We start from the raw sequence: 24,070 nt of genomic DNA, 5'->3' as shown, positions 1-24,070 counted from the left end.
AGAGACGATTATGCAAGGGAAAGCACAACACTCACGTACACCCTTTGGCTATCTCCCAACTACATATTTGACAAGAACACCACATTCCTCCACCCATGTGAATGTTTCAGCAGAATTCTCCTTTAAAATCTAGTTGGAATATTATGTAAACATTCTGTAACCAGGTATGCCTTAAAGAAACACATCTTCCAGCATATAAAATCTACAGATTTCTAGACAAGTTATGTTTGTTTGTTTTTAAGTCTCCCAAAATGAAACATTTATTTATTTTTATATATTTGTTTATTGCCCTCACACAAGGAAGGCTGACACAAACTGAGAACCAGTAGTGCTAGCATAGCATCAAGAGATATTAGGGAAAGGGAAGGAGGTGCAGAAAAGGGAGGATGGCACAGGTCTGATAACAGGACAGGAGGGAGATGGGTTTGGCAGGGCCAAGGCTGAATGTGTGGGGAGTAGTGAGGTTGGGAGAGGGGGAACACAGCCAGCTTAGCCTACCTGTTGGTCCAAATACTCTAGGTTTCTTTGCAACTGAAGGTCTAAAAGTTCATCCTATCAGGAGCCATTAGGCATGCGGCAAAATGGAAACACAAACATACAAAAACAACGAACACAAAGAAGAAGCAAAAGCAGTTAGGTGCAGCTTAACTAGAGACAGGCAAAGAGCTTTCCCCATACAGCAAAGGGAACATTCACAGACTTCCAGGCACTTTTAAAGAGAGAAGATAAGTGGATAATAGTTGTTCAGCAATCTTTTCAGATCAGGAAATAATAAAATATTCATTTCAGGGACTCCCAGAGATCCCGATAGCCCTGAACTATCATCAATGCTCTGTCCCCAAGCCTTGCTTGGCATCTTATTGTATGGCTGAGCATTAACAGAGTGGCCACATTAATCTAATCCAGATCACTCTATCTTGTTTAATATGGCCTGGGTTTGGCAGGCTATCAAGTCATATCATTTGATCAAGTTATATTACAACATAAGTCTTTACTTCTTTCCCCTCAAAAGACAGTTTTCTGAGTCCACATGTGTTGTTAATTGAATTCAGGACCTCAAGAGCAATTCCTCTACTTCTGCTATTGAGGCTACATTTGCTGTCAAGATCAACATCTTTGCAGATAAGACAGGAGAAGTAGCCTTGAAAGCAAAGAGCTGTGATGAAATGTCTCTTTCCTCTGTTTCTGCTCAGCAGGTACAATGGTGTTTACATATGATGAACTCTGAATTGACCCATCATGCCCAGATCTACTGGACAACAAGAAAAAAAAGTGTGTGGCTCCACTACAACATGCTTCTGTACAATCCACTGCGGTCATTACAAGAATATTGCCCTTGTCAGAGGTGGGGGGGAAAGGCTGAGGTTGGAAACAGAGCATCTGTGATCAGAAAGAATGTTCCTGACCTGCTTAGTGATACCACACTCATCTCACTGCATTTTTAGTTCAGCCGCATGCATCTGCTTTTGTGCATAGCTGGTGAAAAGGCAGAGGTAGTGAGAGAAGAAGCTGCGTGCAACAAGCACCTTAAATCCAGTCCAGGATTTACTGGTTGCTTTCAGGTGTCAAGTAGGGTCAAAAGAACGTGGCATGGAGCAATGAAGTTGGCACTTTCATTTGGCAGAGTCCCATTCACAGTGTTTGTTGCCACCACCACATGGATCCTCCCCCACAGTGGAATAACCAAACAAGAGAGAATTAGAATGACCAAGGAAAAACAGCATATAAAATTAGCCAATAAGGGGAAACAGAAGTTTTATCATGTATTTTTCCACTTCTGTTTTTGACTCCTTAATTATTTTTTTGATAGAGAGAATGACAATAGAGAATTAAAGAGGACTAGTACTCTTCAGTTTTTGCATTCCAAATTCTTTGGGATACCATCCTAATTCCAGAATGGTATCCCATATACAATACCAGAAGTACATTCCTAGAAATTTTTTTATGGGCATTCAGCCATTGGGAAGGTGCCACTTCTCACAGGGAATGAAACAGTATTTTCCATCTAGAGATCACCCATAGGACTGGACCAACCCTGAAAACAAGGCAAATGCTTGGTTGAAGTGAGCAGCAATATTAAACAGCTCATATAATGAAAGCCGTTGGTGGAGCCGTTATCTTCAACATGCAGGCAGCTTGCTATGCGATCTGTGACTTAATTGCAATTTTTCCTCCACTTTGAGGTAGAAGTAAGAAATGATACATCTCAATAATCAAGTTGTTAAACAGGTGGCCCATTCCTCCCAAAATATGTAAGATAATTTTGATGGAGATATCTAAGATATATTGCATTTCCTCCTCTCTCTTACAGTCAATGAATTAGGGAGATGTCTGTGCCATTTCCAAATGTTATATGGAAGTTCTGGACTTTGACAATGCTTTGCCCCTTGTCACTTTGGTAACAGAGCTTGGGTATCTCCATCAAAGTTATCTTCACTCTCTCTATACATATTGGACTTTGCATTCTATCTCTCCTTGCAACTGTTCCTGGGTGGTAATGTTCATGCAGCACTGATGTCAACTGTAGGAATAAATGAGGACTGAGTATATGCATGGGATTTTTTTTCCCTTCTCTAAAAGTCACATGCTCAATTCCTTCTTTGCTCTTTGAAAATACATAGAAACTATGGTCAACCAATCATCATCAGTCAGGCTAATGATTAAAATTTTCCACCTGTTCTCATAGTCATGATGCCTCCAGGCTGGTCTCATAACTAACCCTCATAACCAACCAACAACTTTGCTGCTAAGGCAATTATTCCACTTCTGAATTAAATGATAGCTTTAGGAAAGAAAAACACTTTCACTAGTGAAAGAATGGACAGTATTGTGGCTTACCATTTTATCATGGACTGTAGGGGATGCTGGATAGTTGAAGGGAAACATTCCTGCAGGAACAGGCTTTCTATCACCAAGGTAATCATACTGGGCAAACAAAAGGAATGTGTGTGAGATAATTATATCACAGTATTATTACTACATATTTTCCTTATGTTAATCATCTAGTAATAACAATGACCTTCCTATTGGAAGAAAAAAACAACCAAAGTCCATTAACTAAAGTGGTGATTATCTATAGAAGCTCCTTGAAACTGAAGTCTGGACACAAGACAAGAAGAAGGTTGGTTTTATAAGCCAGAGCTAGTTTGAAATCTGTATTGTAATACTACTTTGTTCCTGGGATGACTCCCTCTTCTCTTCCCTTGATACTCTCTAATTTGTTCTGCAAATCACACTTATCAAGCCACAGGGTGTAACCACAAAGATGAACACTTCATCTCAGATCAAAAACTTGTCTAATCTACTACCCTCTCAATTCAGCTAACATGACACTTTCCCTCAGCCTTAACTTGCCACTTGGGCACCACATGTCACCTGCTGGAACTTTATACCTTATATTTAACTTGAATTAGGGCTCAGCTCAGAACCCTTACATTTATTTCTGAGCTATCTAGAATTAAGAACAGATGGTGCTAGCACATTTGCAGGCTGAAATGTTCCTGTTTCTGACTGTCTAGTACAGGGTAACTACCACCCTTTTGTGATTTGTGGATTTCAACTCCCACAATCCCTGAGCCAGCCACAAGTCATAAAGGGGGCAGAGTTCCCCACCTCTGGTCTAGAGCAACCTTAACATATGTGAGATTGAGGAATAATCAGTTGATAACAAGAGAATGTTATTTAAGGTCAGCTTCTCTAAGTATTGCTTAGAAATGACACTTTGCTCATTCCTGCCATTGCTCCAATTCTTAATTAGATGTCTCTTGTGACCTGACTGATCAATAAATCTCCTTCACATTCAACAACATCTTCCCTCCCCAGTAGTCTCCTCTATGCAGCATAAACAATACATAAATTACAGAGATGGGGTTATTATTAAAATCATTTATACCCCCTCCCCCACCCTCACTTTGCTGGGTATCTACTGAAAGATGGCAGAGCTATTTGGAAGAGGGAAGTCTCAAAGGAACATTACCTTTGGGGAACTGATAGATCGTCTCATCATGTAAGTCGTTGGCTCGGCATATATCTCCTCACTTCGAGAAGGCATTCGTTCAAAATGGGCACTGGGTGACCTTACTGGAGAGTAGACTCTGGTTCTATTGTAGGATCCTTGACTTGGTGAGCGGGGGACTGATCGCGAACGAGGCTGAAGGGACATCCTGCGCAAGGATCCTGAGGCAGCGTCAATTTCATCATAGTACACTGGCTGCGGTGTGGGGCCTGGGATCCAGATGGGCACATCTTGTCTGCTATAGCCAGGCTGTTCTTTCCACTCCCGCACCTGGAATGTGCTGCTATTGCGGAAGGCGTGGCGCTTGTCCTCCACAGTCCACTGAGGGCTCACACGTTCATAGGCAGGCATAGAGCAGATACTGTCAGGACGCACACCAGGTGGATAGTACTGGTAATCCTCCGGGTACTGAGATGAATAGGGAGGGTAATAATCAGGTACTCTCCGAGACGTTGGGAAGAATCTGTTGGGGCTACAATTCCCAAAAGAAACAAAAAAAGGAAACCATTTGGTTTTAGGATTTAGAAGGCCAGATCCTGAAGCTAAAACTCAAATATTTTGGCCACCTAATGAGAAGGAAGGACTCACTGCAGAAGAGTCTAATGCTGGGAAAGATTGAGGGCAATAGAAGAAGGGGACGACAGAGAATGAGGTGGCTGGATGGAGTCACTGAAGTAGTAGGCGTGAGCTTAAATGGACTCCAGAAGATGGTAGAGGACAGGAAGGCCTGGAGGAACGTTGTCCATAGGGTCGCGATGGGTCGGACACGACTTCGCAGCTAACAACAACAACAACAAATCGCTATTATCTTAGACTACCATCTGCTGAATAGCACTGATATATTTTTCACATATTTCTGTGTGTAAAACTGGGAGAAGTTGCAAATTTATATTTTTATTTTAAGCCTTAATGGTGCCTACTTGTCTCCAATTGTTCCACTATATTGTTTGCTTGTGTTTCTTAATTTTTTTACTCTTCATAATTAAAGTTGTGAAACACTCCATGTTTCCTCTCCTGCATGTAGCTGCCTCCTTGAGTAGCAGAGTATACATACATGTATCAGGTTATAATAAATAGCAGTTAAAAATTGAAATGTCTAAGGTTCAGTTAGGATAAAAGCTGCTTTGGTACTTGTTCTAAAACTGTGATTTGTAGATTTAGATCATTAAACTGCCCCAAATCAGTGAAATTCATTGTCCATATGTCAAAAAGTAAACTTAAGAGTGGGAAGATATTCATTTCTTTGAGCTTTTTTGCTAGTATTTATTTTCTCTCACTGGATATTTATAGTGCCAGACTGTGTTTATTCCTATAGGGTACTCTGAAAACTTTGTAAGAGGAGCAGCTGATAAACAGATTTTTTTTTAAAAAAAATATATAAAAATAATTTTAAAAAATAAAAATAATTACTTCATTCCATGATCAGGAAAACTGATACCAAAGACTTTTCCTGCTTTTCTGGGTGCAAGAATACTGAATAAAAAACAATTGTGCATTTTTAAAATAATGTATTCCAAGACATCAAAAGAAAGATGATGAGCTTTTTTGTCAGAAAAGAAACTGAAATTGTAACAGCCTTGTGTATTCAGGGACAATTATTCAGGGAAGAGGGAATGGTATTAAATATAAGATACCAACATCTTTTAGGACCTTAGGTACTGATTTAAGTCTAGAATATACCCTCTTTTTTAGTATTTAATGAGGTGTTTCTAAAAAAAGGTTTGTTTGCTTTTTTCAAAAAACAAACTTATATGTATTATTTGTGTCTTGTGTGTTCAAACAACTCACCTATGGAGATCTTCAGGTGGTGGAACTCCACGGCGCAAATTGACCCACTGTTGCAACTGGGTCATGGAGCTTTTTCTCTGAGCAATCTTTTCTGGATTAGTGCGAGGTGCCAAGCTCCGACGAGAGATAACAGTATTGCCATCATGCTGTGGAAAGGCCATGCTGCCAGGACGAGTTGGGGATGTATACTGCCAACCATTTGGCTGTGGGGTTCTCTCCACTCCAGCTGGCATACGAGCTGCTTCAGGATAAGGGCTTCCAGGCTCCGAGGGTGTATCTTGACTGGTAATGCCATTGGTTTTCACCAGTGCCTCTTTCTTATTTGCAACACGTTCTGGTTTTCTTTCAATCTTCTCGGAACCACGTCCATCACCTTCTCCTCTGGTTTTTGCTTCCAACTCAGCTTTGGCAAGCTCCCTGGTAAGAATACTGCGCTGGTGATGCTGATGATAATTTTTGCTAGGAGGGATGTTCTCACAATCAGTCTTTTCATGCCTGAGAAGAATCCACAAGTTGAAAAGAGCATTCATTACCATAGCTTAGGATTGGTATATCCTAAAGAAAGAATTCCAGTTTATTGTGGGTACTGATCATCCTCTTGCAAATTATTGATTGAACCTTCTCATGACCCTACTATTTTTCATATTGCCTTAAGGCTATATTTATTCTAATTCCACTGAAGAAAGAATCTTACAGCTATAGAATGACTTTTGTGTAATGCCTTATGAGACGATGAATATGTTACTATTTAACTAGCCATGCTGCTAGGATCTTTTCAGTTCATCTGAAATTGAACTTGACAATAGATGTAACACTTTGTACATTGTGTTCAGCAGGGTGAAATGTCCACAACCAGTTCTAAACCATTTCCACCTTTTTGAATAGCTGACCTTTGAGTAGGTGGGATTTGAACCCGAGCAGCCTCGCCCATAGCTTGAATCCAGGATTCTTGTTCTTCATTGTTCTCAGCACTGAAGAAATAGGTCCGGATGCCAGCATGCTCAGCCTGAGGAGAGAATGACTTCTTGTGATTTTGTGGCACCTCTTCCATCCAGCATACAGTTACCTGCAGAAACAAAAAATAGAAAGAGAGAAAGGGAGATAAAAAGATCCCAGTGAGAGTTTACTCATCAGCAATCAATTTTGTCTTCTTTCGCTTAGGCACATTATAATTTCACCAATTTTTTATTTCATGATTGTCAGCTCTTATTTTGAAACGATGTTTGGACTTGTTCAAATAGACAGTGCTTTGAAACAGAAGAGTAATTATAACTATCCTTTAAATAGAAGATTATCCTCTTTAAAATTTGGCACAAACCAACTCCACTAATTCTAACACAACGACATCACCTCTGGTCCTCCAGCACTATGTACAAACTTTTGGGTATTGGATGAAAGCTCTCCCATTGCAGGACATGCATAAGTCAAAATGTTTAAGTGGAACAGCATGCAAAAAACTGGTTCAACTCAGATTGTCTTGGTGAAACTCCTTGCTAATCAATTTATGGTAGGGAGAACAAAAGCTACTGCCAAATGGCTTGTTATAGATCATTGATTTGAATTAAAATAATGAGAGTTAACATAAATCCACCAACATTAAACTTCAGATGATATAAATTTACTGTTTTAGGAATAGTTCCTAGACATTCAATAGCTCTTCCTAACACAGGCAAGGAAGAAAGATCTCTCAAACTTCCTTAATTTTTCTAAACATCTTTCTTTTACAGCATTCCAAATAGAGTGATCTTCCACCTGTAACACTTCAGTGTTATCCCATCATTTCTGCCATCTTTTTTCTTATCAGAGGGACAAATTAAAGAGGAATAGATTAAGTAGTGATCTTTGAATGTCAATGCTAGGAACTGTCCATAGCGAAGTACTCACGTTCCATTTCCTTGTGGACATTTAATAAGATTACATCAGCATAGTTGTTGACTTAGAGAAATCAATAACAGGAGTACTCAACCTTCCCTAACAATGCTATTTCAGCATTTGGGACATAGACAAAATTTGACTGATCTCAGCTGTGCAGTGCATGATATTCTGTTTATTTTCCCCCATTCCCTCAGCATGAACCATTTCTTCATCAGGTTAAAATGTAACAGAGTCTAGGAAATCACACAGAGAGCCTTTTATGTACTTCATTCCTGAGTTTTGATATGTAAAAACTGAAGATTTTCAGATAGAAAACCCACAAAGGAAAGATTATTTTTGAAACTGAAAGTCTTCAGCTCTTATACAAGTAAACAAAAAAGAATAGGCACATATATTAAGAATAGTAATAGAAGCAATCACATTTGATTTAAAACTATCCTAAGAGGCTACAAATCCAGATCAAAGTATTTCTAGAATTTGATACATACAAATTCTTTGTCTGAATTTAACCAGCTCATTTGTAGTGTATCTGTCTCAATGATCCTGAAAAAAAAATCCAGTTGTTTTAATGTATCTTACTAATCAATATAACAAACAGAATTGGGCTCATATATTATGCATTTTATTATGTACATTAAATATTCACAGTAGAGAATGAATAACATAATTTAATTTTTGTTTATATTTACCCATCAGTTTTGTCTCACAACTAATTGCCACTCATTGACTAACTACTACATGCCTTTTTGATTTTCACTTTGTTGAGCTAGATATTATCTTCCACAAATCACTCAGTGAAACCCATAACATGAACATTTATTTATGTACAAGTCATATAATAGTAATGAGTTCAAGATCTATATCCTCAGTGGGATTTGCTAATATAGCTCTGTGTTTCCAGTATTCTCTATGGTTTAAAAATACTTCTAGGTATTTCATTAGACAAAGGGATTCAAAATTTCCCCAACCACAATTTCCTTAGGGAATGATTGCAGGTGAATAAAGCATGCAGGATAATTTTTACCATTGGCACTTCATTTTTTTCCTTTCTGGCATGCATGCATGCATTTGGAAACAGAAGGAAAACACTACCTATTTGGTGGCTGGGTGATGTATTGCAGACCAGTAATCAGAAGAGATCTCCTGTCCAGGGGATCCTCACACAGAAAAACAGGGAAGACAGAGAACAGATCAGCCACACCCAATAAGCAATTAAACGGGGAGGAATATCAGCAGGCAAAGCACACCAAGAACAAAGGTGGTCACTGTGAATGGATAGTTAAAGCAGAATTGGGCTCATACTTAGTGCTTTTCTGAGCTTTAAACTGAATGGTCAACTTGGTTTTCACTGAACTTGGGAAAACTATTCCTTTGCATCTCAGCCCATGGAACGGCCTTCAGCCAGTTGTCTCAAAGTGCTAGAGGAAAATGTAGGTTCAATTATTGCAGCAATAGGACATGATGTCAAATAAAATTTCTAGAAACTGTAGGATGAAGTCAAAAAATATATTTGTACATCTACCTATTTAGCACATGTAGATTGTCTATGTGAATAGTCTATTATACAATTACATTTTTTATGAACATGAATTGGGAGCACAATAATTATTCTTAAATAAAAAACAGAATATAAATTTTGGGTATCTTGCCATCAGTATGAAGTTTGGAGAAGATCAAAACTGTACTTTTATTTCCTTCACTGTAGTTTTTGTTTTCTTACAAACAAATATTGAAAATCTAGGCACATTACTTCAGAATAATTCCTACTGAACTCTAAAATTTACTTCATAAGCTTCATATGATCTGGAAATATGATACTCTTCTCTAAGATGTTCTGTATATATTTATAGACTCTGAGATCCTGTCTAATGCAATGGTATCAGTGGAACTTGGTGGGAAAAGTTGTGCCAGAAAAAGAGTTCCTGGATTCCTATCACTCAACATCAGCCAAGTGGTCCTGAAAAGCATGTTTATATGCTTACGAACTTCATTAGGAGTCCCCATACCCCTTTTAAATACAATTCCTTTCTTCTATACCACTATTAGACATGTAGGAAAATTTACAAAGAAAACAAATGTATCAATGGTTTCCAATCAAAACCAATTCATCACCATTAAAAAGGGAACAAATATTACAGAGCACAGTTTTGAAACATCAAGAGTAAGTGGTTTCAATGAGTAGAAAGAAGTTAGCAAACAATATAATGGGAAAGATGGCAATGAAAAAAGTTATGTGGTATGTAACATGTAGATGTGCAACTACTTAAATCTAATTAATTTTCATTGAGTGTACTAGAGATTTGTTAAAATTTATTTTTATTAAGAATTTTTTACAGCATAAAAGCAACACCAACTTAGGAAAAAGTAAGAAAAAGATAGTGAATAGACAAAAAGAAATATAAGGAGAAGAGATAGAAAAGAAAGAACATATTGCAATTGTTTTTGCATATGAAACAATCTTCAAATATCTCTAAATGAACACATATTTCCTAATCTCTCCCCCAAGATCTTTCAATACTCCAGATTTATTCAATAAACATTACATGATCTATTTGACTATTTCTAGACTATTTCTAGACTCCATCAAGAGAAAAGGGGATAGAATGAATTTGGAACTAAATCTCACAGAATTTAGGAGCACGTAGAGTGTACTTGTATATTGACATCATACGTGCAGGTACAAATGTACGCTCTAGGAATCCAACACGATTTTAAATGTGTGATATAAAGCTGTTTCCCATCTAAATAAAGTTTCTACTGGGTCCAGTTCAGGTAGTGCTGTTAGCCTAAGATACATTTCTACTAGCACAACAAAGTATATTTGCACATCCATGAACAGTGTGCTAGGAGCACTTCCACTCTTTACTGACCTTAAAGGTATATTTTCTGCTGATGTTATCCGATGGCTGTACAGCTGCTACTCGAAAACTGAGAAGTGGGATGCTGCCCAAGATGCTTTCCTCCTTCTCATCTACATGAAAGAAGAAGAGAGGGACAAAGAATTAGACAATATTCCTTTATCTTAGTTAACAGTTGTTAAAATGGACATCCATCTTCTTCATCACCATTGGAACTAAGAAACAGCCAGGAGCATAGGGTAATTTCCTTGCACGCAGGCAGGCAGGCAGGCAGGCAGGCAGGCAGGCAGGCAGGCAGGCAGGCAGGCAGGAAGACTTGAAAACAATCATTACGGAGGGAGTGGGATGGAAAAGCTGGGCCTAACTATTTATCTACCTATGAAAGATGCCCCCTTGCCCTGATGCATTCATGCTTGTCCGTCTTTCCAATTCAGACCAGGAAGCGTTCACATATCCCTGTATGCATATCAGTTACAGTTACACTTCACAATACTGTCTAGTTAATTATTCATGCCCATCATCTTTTCCATCTGCTACCAGAGAGAAGGCCCAGAGAGCAAGATTGTGGGAACCAATGGTTACAGGACATATTGATGTCGTTGGGCTCACAATTTGGCAGGCAGAGTATGGAAAAATAAAAGAGTTGCATTGGTGGTGGGTGACATGGTGTCTGCTTCATTGGAGTATTTGCCAGAGTAGAAAGCTGTGTATAAATTAAATAAATATATATGTGCTGCAATGTCACGCATGCATCTTCACTGTTGGATCTTAATCATTCCAGTAAGTCCAAAGAAAAGAATGACTAACAGGATATTACAGAGAATATTAAATTTCTATTTGATGACATACAATAAATTAATCCAAAGTTTGTGAAAGGGCAACAACAACATCCAAATCATCTGTTTTAGAAAACTAATTAAATTCCTAGAGCAACTACTAGAAATAAGATGCCACATACAAAAATTATTAGCAAAGAAATTCTCTCTTAATTTCAGCCTTTATCCTATTTTTATCCTATTTTTCAGACTATGAAGCTCGGTAGTAAATTGAGATACTGCAAGAGAATCTCCTATTTGCAGCAGACTAGAATCATTTTGTACTTGGCTCCAAGCATCACAATCTTTTGTATTTTTCTTTTTAATCAGGCAGCATTTATTCCAAAACTGAATGCTTTTATTTTGAATACTGTATTTAAAGTTTAAAAGGTATTTTATTTTATTTTATTTATTTTGCTCATCTCCTGTGAGATTAATTTATCTCCCATGGATGGAAGAAAAGGCTGAAACTTCTTGGTACATCCCTCTGTGCAACATAGCAACAAGTGGCACCTATTAAAATTATTTCCTTTTAAAATATTTTTTCAGTTTAATTGCCAGAAAGGCAACACAGATTTTAAATTATCAAGCTCCCTCAAAGCGGAGGTGAGGACAGAGTGAGAAGATTCAGGAGACTTCTGGAAGAGCAGGTCTAGGACCTTGAATCTTTGCTCTTATCCATTCAACTGCAGTATTGCAAATTGGAAAATTAATTGCTAGGTAAAATAGCTAAGGACTTGCTGGGGAAGGAAGGAAGGAAGGAAGGAAGGAAGGAAGGAAGGAAGGAAGGAAGGAAGGAAGGAAGGAAGGAAGGAAGGAAGGAAGGGTCGGTCATCATTCATGTGAGAAATTCCTATATATTGCTGGAAAACTATATTGCTTGGTCAGAAAGAGTTAACAGTACATTTTTATTATTACAAAATAATATTACAAAAACATAATAATCCTACTAAAGCAGATCAGAGGACCATCTTATCCAGCATTCTATCCTCACAGTGGCTAGCTAGGTAACAGGCAGCCTTCTGGGACACAAATTCAGTAACATTTTTAAATTTTTCACTTGTACTTCCTTGTACCTGGTACTCAGAAACTCTCCTGTCTGTCTATTTGTATTCCACAATTAGCAGAAAGAGTGCATCATATTTTTGAATCAAGGTACCTCCAGTGGGCTAACTTAAAGAATGCATCCAAAGATCCAGGCCCATTTCTCTTGTGGGATTGAAATTTCAAAGATCTTCATACCACTTGCACTGGCAAAGTAGTGGCCGCTGCAGTGTCACCATACTGCCCTGCAGTCGTCACATTGCTGAGGTCCTGTTATCATAACTTCCGATGTTTTTGGCTACCTTCCCACAAGCAAAGTCAATGGGGAAGCTGGCAGGAAGTTGCAACTTGCTCCTGCTCCACTGCTTTTTTGTCCACCTATGGTCATATTGTTTTTCTGTTTAAGTAAGCAAATATCTCTGAAATAGTGACTCAGGGGGTCATGGGTTATTTAACCATAGAATTGTAGGCTGTCCTCTATAACTACCATCAAAGCAGTAGGGTTGTCTCCTTTACAACCATCCAATTGGCAGCAATTATTACAACTCGTACTATAGAATAACATTTCTCAAGTACATACTTTGTGAAGAAAAACTGCCTTTCCTATCTCTCCTAAACCATGAAAATATTGTATCCCTTATAGATAAAAAAATCAGTCTCTCCTATGAAAGGAGCACTGTTCCTCAACAGCGGGTATGAAGGTGAAAATCTAGTTTGATAAGAGATACAGAAAATGAATGCATCATTGCTTTCAAACTATGTTTGGCATCTGGGAGTTTCCTTATACCTTTATATTTTAACATATAATTAAATTAAATACAATTTTAATATTTAATTTTAGACTTGCATCTCCTCATACCTTTGTAGTAAAAAAGGCAGCGATCCACCAATACAAACCAGCGCTTATTCCATTGCTTGACTCCAGAGCTGGCCTGTAAAGAGTTTTTGAAAACAAATAAATGTCATAATCTGGATACCACATACAGCATAGATTGAAAAAGCATCCTATGAGAAACTGGCATGACAGGCTAAGGCAGGGGTAAGCAACCTTGGCTCTTTTATGACTTGTAGACGTCAACTCCCAGAATTCTTAAGTCAGCTATGCTGACTCAGGAATTCTGGGATTTGAAGTCCATGAGTCATGAAAGAGCCAAGGTTGCCTACCCCTGGGTTAAGGTCAGACAAAGCAATAGGATTTCTAGATAGTATATGACAAGAACTGGTATGCTGGATTTACCATGAAGATCCATCTTCTAGAACAGAATATATCCTGCCCACCTGGTGTGGAAGCAGTGTCTAAACTGGTTCTAAAGTTACTTCCTGTGAGAGGGAATACTTTGATCTCCAGTCTCAGAATGACAAGTCAGAAAGAAATCTCAGCAAAAAGAGAAAGAAGAAATAAGGGGTTTGTGATGTGCAATTTTCTGCAAATATTCCCTCTTTCCTGTAATAGGTAGGTAGACTCTCTCCACTTTAGATATTGGATCTTCTCCAAGTTCAATGTATCATTTTCCTACAGTGAAGCCAAGGCACCCTATTGTGGAACACATCAGAGCTTCCCTCACATATTGGGGGGAGAGGAATTCTCTTGCTGGAAATGATGCTTTGGCCAAAGCATAAGAGTTTAATTTTAATGCAATTGAACATGGAGAACCACGAGCCCACTCTATAGACATCTCCTAGGAGCTTATTAGTTGCCCATTTGTCCTGTGGGGCACTCTTATTCTGTCTCTCATAGGGTAGCCCAATGCGTGATTTGATCCATTTTGAAAGCGTGGTTAGTGAGGCTTTGCAACCCAGAAGGTTGTCAAAAATGTGCTATGAAATAATCAAAAATTCTGGATTCCTCTGTTCTACTCAGTAGCTCTTGATGGCCTGTTTGGTGGTGCCTTCTTTTCCAAGTTAGTTTTGGGGTTATGTAATGATTCCAGACTGATTCCTTGCTTAACTCCTCCTCCCAGCTGAACAGCCTCTCTGTGACACTTTGGGCAAAAGACTGAGTTTAGACACAAAATAGTTTGGATGATGCAAAGATCCCTTTTGAAAAAGTGCTCCTGTTTCTGATATTGTCTAACTGAAATTATAGTTATTATAAATACTGCTCTTCTGTTAGGTACTTTACAGAGTCTTCACACTGGGATAAGGCTTGAAGCACTAATAGGAGGTCTATGATAAATGTTGATAAAGGTTGGGGAATCTTCACAGGGAAACATCTCCTAGGAATCTACAAGGAGATAATGGGATGAGAGGTTCTTGGGTTTCCACTGTTAGGATTTAGGACAGTGCTGATAATTGCCTATGGAGTGTGTTGATGGGAAGGAGAGAACTTGGGGCTTGGAAGTTGATATTGTAGGGTTATCTTTTGGGCCATTTTTAGAAGCGTTACCATATGAGCACATATTTGTAAGTGATGGGAGGGGTATTTTGTTTTGTTTTTGGATGCTTGGATGATATCTGTGTGGTTTTGTTAGCATGTCCTAGGCTGGGATCAACCTCGCTAGGTAGACCAGATCAGAAAATCAACTCCTCAGAAAGACTAAAACTAGCAGAGTGTGTGCCAGAGAGAAGTCTCCTGAGGATGGGCTCCAGCACAAGTCTGAAAACTTGGAAGACTAAACCTCTTGTCCCAGTGACTGACAAAATTGGATCCTGCAGACTAAAACTACTTTTACTGACCAGTAACAGAATCTTGCAAATCTGATTGTGCCATGCTTCCTCCTTTTTATACTCCAGTGAATTAAGGATATGTATACTTAAGCTCCTTCTGAATATTATCTCTTTGTTTTGGACTTATAAAATGTTTTAATCCAGTTTTCAATGTTAGGAATGTTAGTAGTAAATAAAAATGGAAAAATAATAATAAAAAAATTAAAAAAGGTGAATTTAAGGAGTCCTTGGCAGAACTGATAGACTCACATGCTCTTTGGAAAAAGACAGAACCAAAATTGGGGATGAAGCTATCCCCTTCCATAGGAAGCAACAACAGATCCATTCTAAGGCCACCCTCCAGTGTGACTGGGAGGGGAATACCTATGAGAAGGTTCCTTACTTCCAAAAAATAATCCTTTGAAATCATGCAGAGATCTTGACCAGTTGCATAGCAATCTGAATATTTTCAATCTAAGAATGACGTAGTGCACAGCTGTCCAAATAACCATATTCAAACAAATGATTCTTTTTTAAGTATTCTCTCTGGTAAGTCTTATCTTGTATATTCTTGGTTTCCACTTTAGTCTTTTTCCTTTGCCCAGTATCTTTCTTAATCAATGTATTTTGCTGAATCAAAACGTTTTCTGTATGTTCATAAATGTTGCTGTAGATATAAAAAGTAAATCAGGTGAAGTGTCTTTGTACGGGCCTTCTACCTTTCCTTGTTTGTTGAAAATCTTTTTCTTTCTCTCAGCTTCTCTTATCATTTGCTTTCTCTCTGATGTTCCTGACATCTCTACAGTCCATTTTATCCAATCTGTTTTCTTGTCCTCAGATTTATTTTGTAGTCTTAAGGGATAAGTTGTTTTTTTCCAATTCTTGTAAAAAAAATTCCACTAGGGTTAAATAATGTTTCCTTGTTTTGTTAAGTTCCATCTTTAAGTCTCTATTCTCAATTCTATATCCATTTATCTGTTTTATCTGCTCCTTCTCTGTTGTTGTTTTCTGGGAATTTTGTTGCTGTAGGGTTAACTTAGAAATAGATTGATTTATATTTTCAAAGTTATTTTGGATTTCTTTGTGGTTTAAAGTCATTGTTGTTTGAATTAGTTGCAATATACTATATATCTCCTCCTGTGAAGTATTTATGTTTTCTTGATATGTTCTTTCTATATGTCTCTGATCCATGATGGCCAAGAATTTGAATTTTCCTCTTCCTTTCTTTTCTCTGCAAATAGCTTTAGAGTCCCAATTAAATAGATATTTGTAATCCAAATAGTTAAAAAAAAATTTTCTGAAATTTATAATTTTCTCTTTGTCTACAGCCCAGATTATTGTCTTTTTTTGGTCACAGCTGTTCTTTGTTGTTAAAACTTTGAAGGTCACAAACACAGATTAGCTTTCCCAGGTTGCCAAGTCTTATATTAAAGTCATAACTGACATAGTCTTCATCTACCACTAGGTGTCAGCAACTACTTGTGTTTTCAATTTCCAAAATGAACAATTACCTTTAAAATGAGTATCTTAAGCATTCAAACAATTTTAGATTTATCCAGATTTAAGTTTTAAATTTCAAGTTTTATAATTATTTTACTTCCATATATTTTGATCCTCCATACAAAGATTAATTCGCCACTTCCGTTAGTGTAAGGGTGGGGCGGAAATCCCCCTCCTTCCCTTTCAGAAGTATTTTGGTTCTTGGGGATCTTTTCCAGGAAATTAAATGTAGAATAGAAAAGAGAAGATTGAATTCCTCACCAAGTTTCAAATATGCTGTTCACAATTGTGCTGGTTAGTGCCTTTGGACTTTGGTTGCTAGTAGCTTGGGCTGGTTGATGCAATATGGCCAACCTTTCTCCTATCAGGTTAGAAGGCTTTCCCCAAGTCAAATGGAATGGCCACCACCATTCCAGAATTTCTGGAGCATCCTTCTTTCTTCCTCGCCTCTCCAGGGCAACTTAGACTCATTTAGGGTCCCCAGGCAGGGCGAAATTAGCCACAGGAGTGCAGAGAGCCCGCAAGCCCATGACTGGTCGCTTCCACGCAAAACCGGAAGTCTTTATTTTATTTTATTTTATTTTATTTTATTTTATTTTATTTTATTTTATTTTATTTTATTTTATTTTATTTTATTTTATTTTATTTTATTTTTTTTATTTTATTTTATTTTATTTTATTTTATTTTATTTTATTTTATTTTATTTTATTATTTTATTTTAATTTAATTTTATTTTATTTTATTTTATTTTTAGGCTTATCTTGTCTTTATTACTTCATAGGTAACTAAAGGTGGTAAACACACTTATTTCTCCTTCCTCGTCCTATTTTCCTCACAACAACAATCCTGTGAGGTGGGTGGTGCTGAGACAGAGTGACTAGCTCAAAGTCATCCTGCTGACTTTCATGCTTAAGGCAGCACTAGAACTCACAGGTGGAATGATCAAATAAGCTATCGACTTTCAAATCACTTTCTTGCTCAACAAAGTTATAAGGAAAACCAAGTAATGGGTGAAAAAACACTTCCTTGACTGTCCTGAAGCATGACCTGTGATGTTGGAGAGAAGATAGGAGAAGCTTGTGAAAAGATGGGCAACCTTTAGCACACCAAATAGCATTTGCTCTAGTTTTAGTGGATGAAAGTCATGTTTGGTGGGGCCAAAGATGCGTTGGTGATCATGACTGTGTTGTCAAATTGGATAGTCCAGAGAAGAACTCAGAAGTCTCCAAATAATTATTCAATTATATGTGTGGGTGTGAAACATTTTGAAAAAGAGTTCCAGCATTAAACTGTGGGATCTAATTTACCAACAGAATCAGGAATTGGTTTCGGGACCTTCAAAATGTACTCACAGCTTAAGGGCTATGAGTATCTCCTGATGTAATGAAGGACAGGTGGTTTACCTGCTTGAAGAGCCAACCGTTCTTGGTCACCGCAGCACTGGGATTCCTCTTCATGGAATTAGAACGCTTTCCAAAAGCAATTCCTTTCCTGGAAGTACGCGATGATGCCTTTGGGAAATGAAACAGAAAGGTTAGGAAAGGCAAAACAAGCAGTGGGTAATACAATGAAATCCTACTTAATCATATTAAGTCTGATGGTTGCTGAGTTTTTGCATCATGTTTGCAGTTTTTATTTTTGTTATATACTTTGTATTATTTCTAATCTGACTTTTTAATTGATTTATATTTTTATGAACCACTTAGACTCCTTTGGAAGGAGGTATAAATTTTATAAATAAATATTAGAACAGGCACACTGAAAGGAAGAATTAACTTAAGTCTGACTGAGTACTAATGGGTCCATTTTAAGCATGACTAGATATGGATAAAACTCATAATCTTGGGCACATGCTGGCTATGACATTTGGCATAAAAAAGATGCCTAATTTTTGTGAAATAAAAAAGGTAAAGGTAAAGGTTCCCCCGCACATGCATGCTAGTTGTTTCCGACTCTAGGGGCCGTGCTCATCTCCATTTCAAAGCCGAAGAGCCAGCGCTTGTCCGAGGACGTCTCCGTGGTCATGTGGCTGGCATGACTAGACGCCAAAGGCGCATGGAACGCTGTTACCTTCCCACCGTAGTGGTCCCTATTTTTCTACTTGCATTTTTACGTGATTTCGAGCTGCTAGGTTCGCAGAAGCTGGGATGACTAACAGGCGCTCACTCTGCTACACGGCAGAATGCCCTAAATTTCACAATAGTAGATCAGTTGCCCCTTATTTTTCAGATAGGAAAACTTGACAGCCAGAAGGTTTGGACAATCCTATCAGAACAGAGCCACAAAAGGAAAAAAATAAGCAACATCACAATGTATAATGTAGCAAACATACCCTGCCATTTGGTCGTTCCTGAGGCACCTCTGAAACCATTGTGTGATTGGAGGATTCACTACTGACTGTTGCCAGCCGCTTGCTACTTGCTTTGCTTGACATGTCAAAGACAGATCTGAGATTGCAGGTGAAAGAGAGGAAAAACACATTATTAACACTCCCCAAAAACTGGCTTTGCTTCTTATACTTTCACACCACTAATACATGTCCATATACTGATCTTGGGTTAACATTAACTTAAACCAAGAATACATCAAATCAGATAAAATACAAATCTCCTTTATGAAAATCCCGGCCCCTATTTTGTTTTGTTTTTTTCTTGAGCTAGACTTCTGAACAAGTTTCTTTCATCTGGTATTTTTCATCCTTAAATTTTATTCTCTATCCTCTTTCATGAACTTCCATTTTATGCCCAATATTACAAAGCACTAAAAACCACCAACCTTTGCAAACCAAAATGATTGTTCACTTCTGGAGTCTGGCCAATCACTGGATGAAGGAAAGTGTTCCGTCTTTCATTATGACTAGGAAAAAAACCAAAGAGAAATAGACAAGGCATTAATGATGTGGCTCATATGGAAATGTAATTTGCCTTTGGTGGATAATTAATTAAGAGAGAATATGTATCTTTCAAGGGAGTTGCAAGATTAATACTACTGTACATATCTTTTTAAAAAAAAACAATAAACGAAAACCTTCATCCTTCTACTATAGGATCAGGAGTACCTTTAACAAGGCTTTTGCCAATAGGAATGATAGAATCACATTTGCCAGACTTTGCAACAAAATGTTGTACATCTTTCTTCAGAAATGATTCAAACATAAGGTCTTCCATGTTAGAGGAGATGCAAGGGGGATTGTACAAGCAAAGCATACTGTGCTTATTTTCATCACAGTAACTGATGGTTCACTAAAAAGAAATGACCCCCTAACTTACTTTGTCCACTGCTTCTTATTTGTAGTCGTCCCTAAACACATTCCTGGTAACAGTTGAATCTACACAGAATTGTCCTAAAACAATATCCACAATGTATCAGCATCACCAAGATTCTAAAATCCCTTTATATAAGCCAGAACAGAAGTGTTGCATTTGTTTCTCATGTAGAAGATTTTATTTCTGAAAAACAACAGCACAAAACTCTCTTGTTGCCAGGGCCACAGAGAACACTGTCCCAATACAGATAGGGATCAAAAACAGTTTTTCTGTCTTTAATCACCTTGTTTAACACAATACAAAGACCCCTATTCACTAATTTGCCTTCATGTGCCGTGGTAAATTGCATAATATCCAATGGATATCATCCATACCAAAAAGATGCTACTTAAACACTTTAATTTTCTACTTAGAAAGAAAGTGAAACTGATAGGAATTAAAAATGTCCTGATAGACCATTCTCACTACCCATTTCTGCACCTCTTCAGAGTTTCTTCTGGGAAGCCAACTCCTCCTTATGAATACTACAGGCTGTAAAGAACTCAGCTGGAACATTTTCATTCCTGTCCTTCTAGATTTTCAACTTTTCTTTCTACAGAAAACTCAAATGTTCCACAGACCCTGAGCCTATTCCATCCCTTTGAAACACAGGTAGACCTCAACTAACAAACCACAATTAAGCCCAAAATTTATGTTGCTAAGCAAGAAATGTGTTAAGTGAGTTTTGTCCCATTTTACAACCTTTCTTGCCATTTGTTTAGTGAATCACTGCAGTTGTTAAATTAGTAACTTGGTTGTTAAATGAATCTGGCTTCCCCATTGACTTTGCTTGTCAGAAGGTTACAAAAGGGGATCACGTGATACTGGGACACTGCAACCGTCATAAATATGGCTCAGTTGCCAAGCATCCAAATTTTGATCACATGACATGGGGATGCTTCAACAGTTATAAGTGTGAAAAATGGTCATAAGTCAGTTTTTCCAGTCTCATTATAACTTTGAATGGTCACTAAATGAACTGTTGGAATTCAAGGACTACCTGTATACATTTTTTTTTGTTGGTGGGAGGCCTCATTTTTTCATACCCTTTACTTTTTTTTACAAAGTATTTATTCCCTACTAAAAGGACTGAGGATTTTAGAATAAACTGCTGGATGGCCAGCTGTGATATATGCTACTCCACTGTAGCTTCCATAGTAGATTGACTATGAGTACATCTTGGCAATTTAAATTAGTCTGCCTTGACCTGTTTAAAGCTACTAATCCAGCGTACAGACAAGTGCTAGCCATTACTCCTATCAGAAATGATTTCACATCCTCCAGCCTACTCTTCATCCATAAAAAAATTGCACCTTTAGAACATTTCCAGGAAACTACTGAATTTTGAAAAGATAAGCAATCACAATAATCATCATCATCTTATACAGTTTTCAGTCTCAGTGGGAATTTTGCTATAATGATCTGACAAAAGCAACATCTACACTGATGGCTGAAATGCAATAGAAAATACAGATTGGGCAAGATCTGGCTCAAAAACAGTGATTGTGAGAGGGATTTTGGAGTCCTAGTGGACGATCACTTGTCTATGAGCCAGCAGTGTGCAGCAGCAACCAAAAAAGCTAACAAAATCCTGGCTTGTATAAACAGAGGCATAGAATCAAGATCATGAGAAGTACTATTACCACTTTATAAAGCCCTAGTAAGGCCACACCTAGAATACTGCAGCCAATTTTGGTCACCATGCCACAAAAAAGATGTTGAAAGTTTGGAAAAAATTCAAAGAAGAGCAACTAAGATAATCAGGGGCCTGGAGACTAAAACATACAAAGAACGGCTATGGGATTTGGGTCTGGCTAGTCTAAGGCAAAGAAGAAATAGGGGAGACATGATAGTAGTGTTCCAGTATCTGAGGGGCTGCCACAGGCAGAGGGGGCAAGGTTCACCAAAGCATCAGATAGAAGGACGAGAAACAACAGTTGGAAATTGACCAAAGAGAGAAGCAACCTGGAACTAAGGAGAAATTTCCTGACAGTGAGGACAATCAACCAGTGGAACAGCTTACCCCCAGAAATCGTGGGTGCTCCATCACTGGAGATTTTTAAGAAGAGACTGGACATCCACCTGTCTGAGCTGGTATAGGTTCTCCTGCTTGAGCAGGGGCCGGACTAGAAGTCCTCAAGGTCCCTTCCAGCTCTGTTCTATTCTAAAACCATAGTCATAACATATCAATGTGGAGACAAATCATGACTTTGGCATTCAGCAGTTTTTGCTTTACCTAGCTAAAAGTTGTTTACAGACTCCAGGCTGCTACACACAAATATCTATCACCACTAATAATACAGCATTTTTTAAATAGCTGTTGTGATTTAATTAGAGACATAATCATTTCGTATCATGAGTCCATAGTATATTAAAGTTGTAGGAGAATAATAACACAGTCATGTGTTGCTGTTCTAAGCAAGCTCATTAATGAGACATTAGAAACCATGCAACCTGTTTTTGATAGCGCCTTAAGGATTATCGTGGCCATCATTTCTTGAGATCTGAAAACAATACTTTGAAATTTCCAAATAGCTTTAAGATATTCCTATCCCCATCACAACCCATGCACAAATAAGAGCCTTTTATATATGTCATTTCTTCATCTTCTCTGGAACTATATGTAGCAGACTAGTTTAGTATAGAAAGTTGATGCTCCACTAATTCCAGACTGAGAGATATCTGGCTAGTTCATGGCATCTTGCATAGAGTCAACAATTTTATAATTATTACCATAAGCATGCAAATGATCAGGAGAAATTTTGGATCATATCACCTCAAACTCTTCTTCAACTGTAATGGTAGGTGAGAATGACCTTGGGAAAAGCCACAGACTTGGCAACAATAAAATAAGAGGTGGCTGAGTCTACAGAAGGAATGGAGTTGTGGCAGCACTCTCAGAAGGGACCCCTCCTAATTCCTCAGACTGTAAAGGTGAGGTAGGAGAGGGAGATGTACTTTCAGACCTGCAACATTCTGTTAATGGAACCTTACAATAAATACAGAGTTCATACTTGTGGGTCTGCTTCTTGTCTGGACTACCTCACAAGGCTGATATTACAGGAAGTAAATAATAGTATGTGCATTGAGTTAATCTATTAAAGAAGCAGATATAGAATACTTTTCTTCCTGATCCATCACAGGGAAGAGTTCTGATTGTTTTTGGGTTTTTTGTTTTTGTTTTTAAAGAAAAAACTGGGGAACATTTTAAATAATGAATTCAAAGTCTGTAATAGCACAATTTAGAATTTTCCAAATTTCAGTATAACGCCTAAATCTGTATCATGTGTAGAAAGGCATTCAGCTGAGATCCCTGCAATATAATACGTACTCCACATAAAAATGTACTTTTACAGTTGAGGCATATTGACTAAAACAAAACTATTAAATTACAGCAGCCAAAACAAATCAAGCCATCAGTGCTCTGTGATGTGCCTTTCCGGATACAGATTTTAATTAGAATACATTATGTTATCTTGGCCTGCTGAGCTTTATTAGTTTTATGTTTACAAAAAGCAGGCTGTCGTTTCCTGCATGCGCGCACGCACACACACACACACACACACACATCCACACACAAAAAGATAAACAAGTTTTAATGCCTTGTGACAGACCAAATTAAAATTTTAACCCCATTTCATGGATTAAATGAACATACAGCATGATCAATCTGACATATGAATGGCACTAGTACAAATGTCTAGCTTTCTCGTCCTGCTGTACAACATTTTATGCAACCTCTTTTATATATTCCATTCTCTCTCAGAGCCTGGTATGAATGTTTTTAATGGAAGGAGCTTTGAAGATCCCCAAAATAGGCAGTCTGGCAAAGCAGGTAAGTAAACTACTCCAGAAATTGCACATGGCCAAGTATAATGACCATACTGAGTATGAATGATGTGCACTGTACTGAATGTTTGATCTGGGTTTCCTTCCCAATAAATATTAAATACTGGTGAGAGAAACCAAAACTGTAAGAGATAGGGTTGTGGGATGTTCATAAGATCAGAATGACAGAATTTGGATGCAGAAAAAACATGGCCAATTTATTCAGACTGTGCTAATTTATTCCCTCTCGCTAAACAGCTTGGGAAGAACCTAGCCAGGTAAGAATGGCTCTTGCTTTTGCTGTAGAGAGTTTCTTTAACTCAGGTTGAAGAACTTACCAAATCCCCATATTTAAATCAAAGTTTCCATATTTGGTCTTTGTCCATTCTTATTAA

At 37.8% G+C, this 24,070-nt stretch overlaps 1 protein-coding gene across 6 annotated transcripts in view; it reads right to left on the bottom strand.

Moving 5' to 3' along the window:
• PLEKHA6 (pleckstrin homology domain containing A6) overlaps nt 1-24,070 on the bottom strand; it is a 222,197-nt gene that overhangs the window by 49,743 nt on the left and 148,384 nt on the right. For 4 of the 6 annotated variants that reach the window (XM_083359218.1, XM_083359223.1, XM_083359219.1 and 1 more), the window contains 9 exons: nt 19,318-19,398; nt 18,875-18,989; nt 17,946-18,053; nt 13,255-13,327; nt 10,549-10,649; nt 6,694-6,869; nt 5,804-6,298; nt 3,977-4,487; nt 2,839-2,925 (listed from right to left, as the gene is read on the bottom strand). In XM_083359218.1, coding sequence (XP_083215344.1) covers nt 2,839-2,925; nt 3,977-4,487; nt 5,804-6,298; nt 6,694-6,869; nt 10,549-10,649; nt 13,255-13,327; nt 17,946-18,053; nt 18,875-18,989; nt 19,318-19,398 — 1,747 coding nt within the window. Of the gene's footprint in view, nt 1-2,838; nt 2,926-3,976; nt 4,488-5,803; nt 6,299-6,693; nt 6,870-10,548; nt 10,650-13,254; nt 13,328-17,945; nt 18,213-18,244; nt 18,298-18,874; nt 18,990-19,317; nt 19,497-24,070 lie in introns of those variants that run through there. The other 2 variants (XM_083359220.1, XM_083359222.1) reach the window with 2 other exon arrangements.

Source organism: Vipera ursinii (genome assembly GCF_947247035.1).
Source record: "Vipera ursinii genome assembly, chromosome: 3".
NCBI lineage: Eukaryota > Metazoa > Chordata > Lepidosauria > Squamata > Viperidae > Vipera > Vipera ursinii.
The sequence above is the reverse complement of the archived record's forward strand: the minus strand, read 5'-3'. Positions and strand labels throughout refer to the sequence as shown.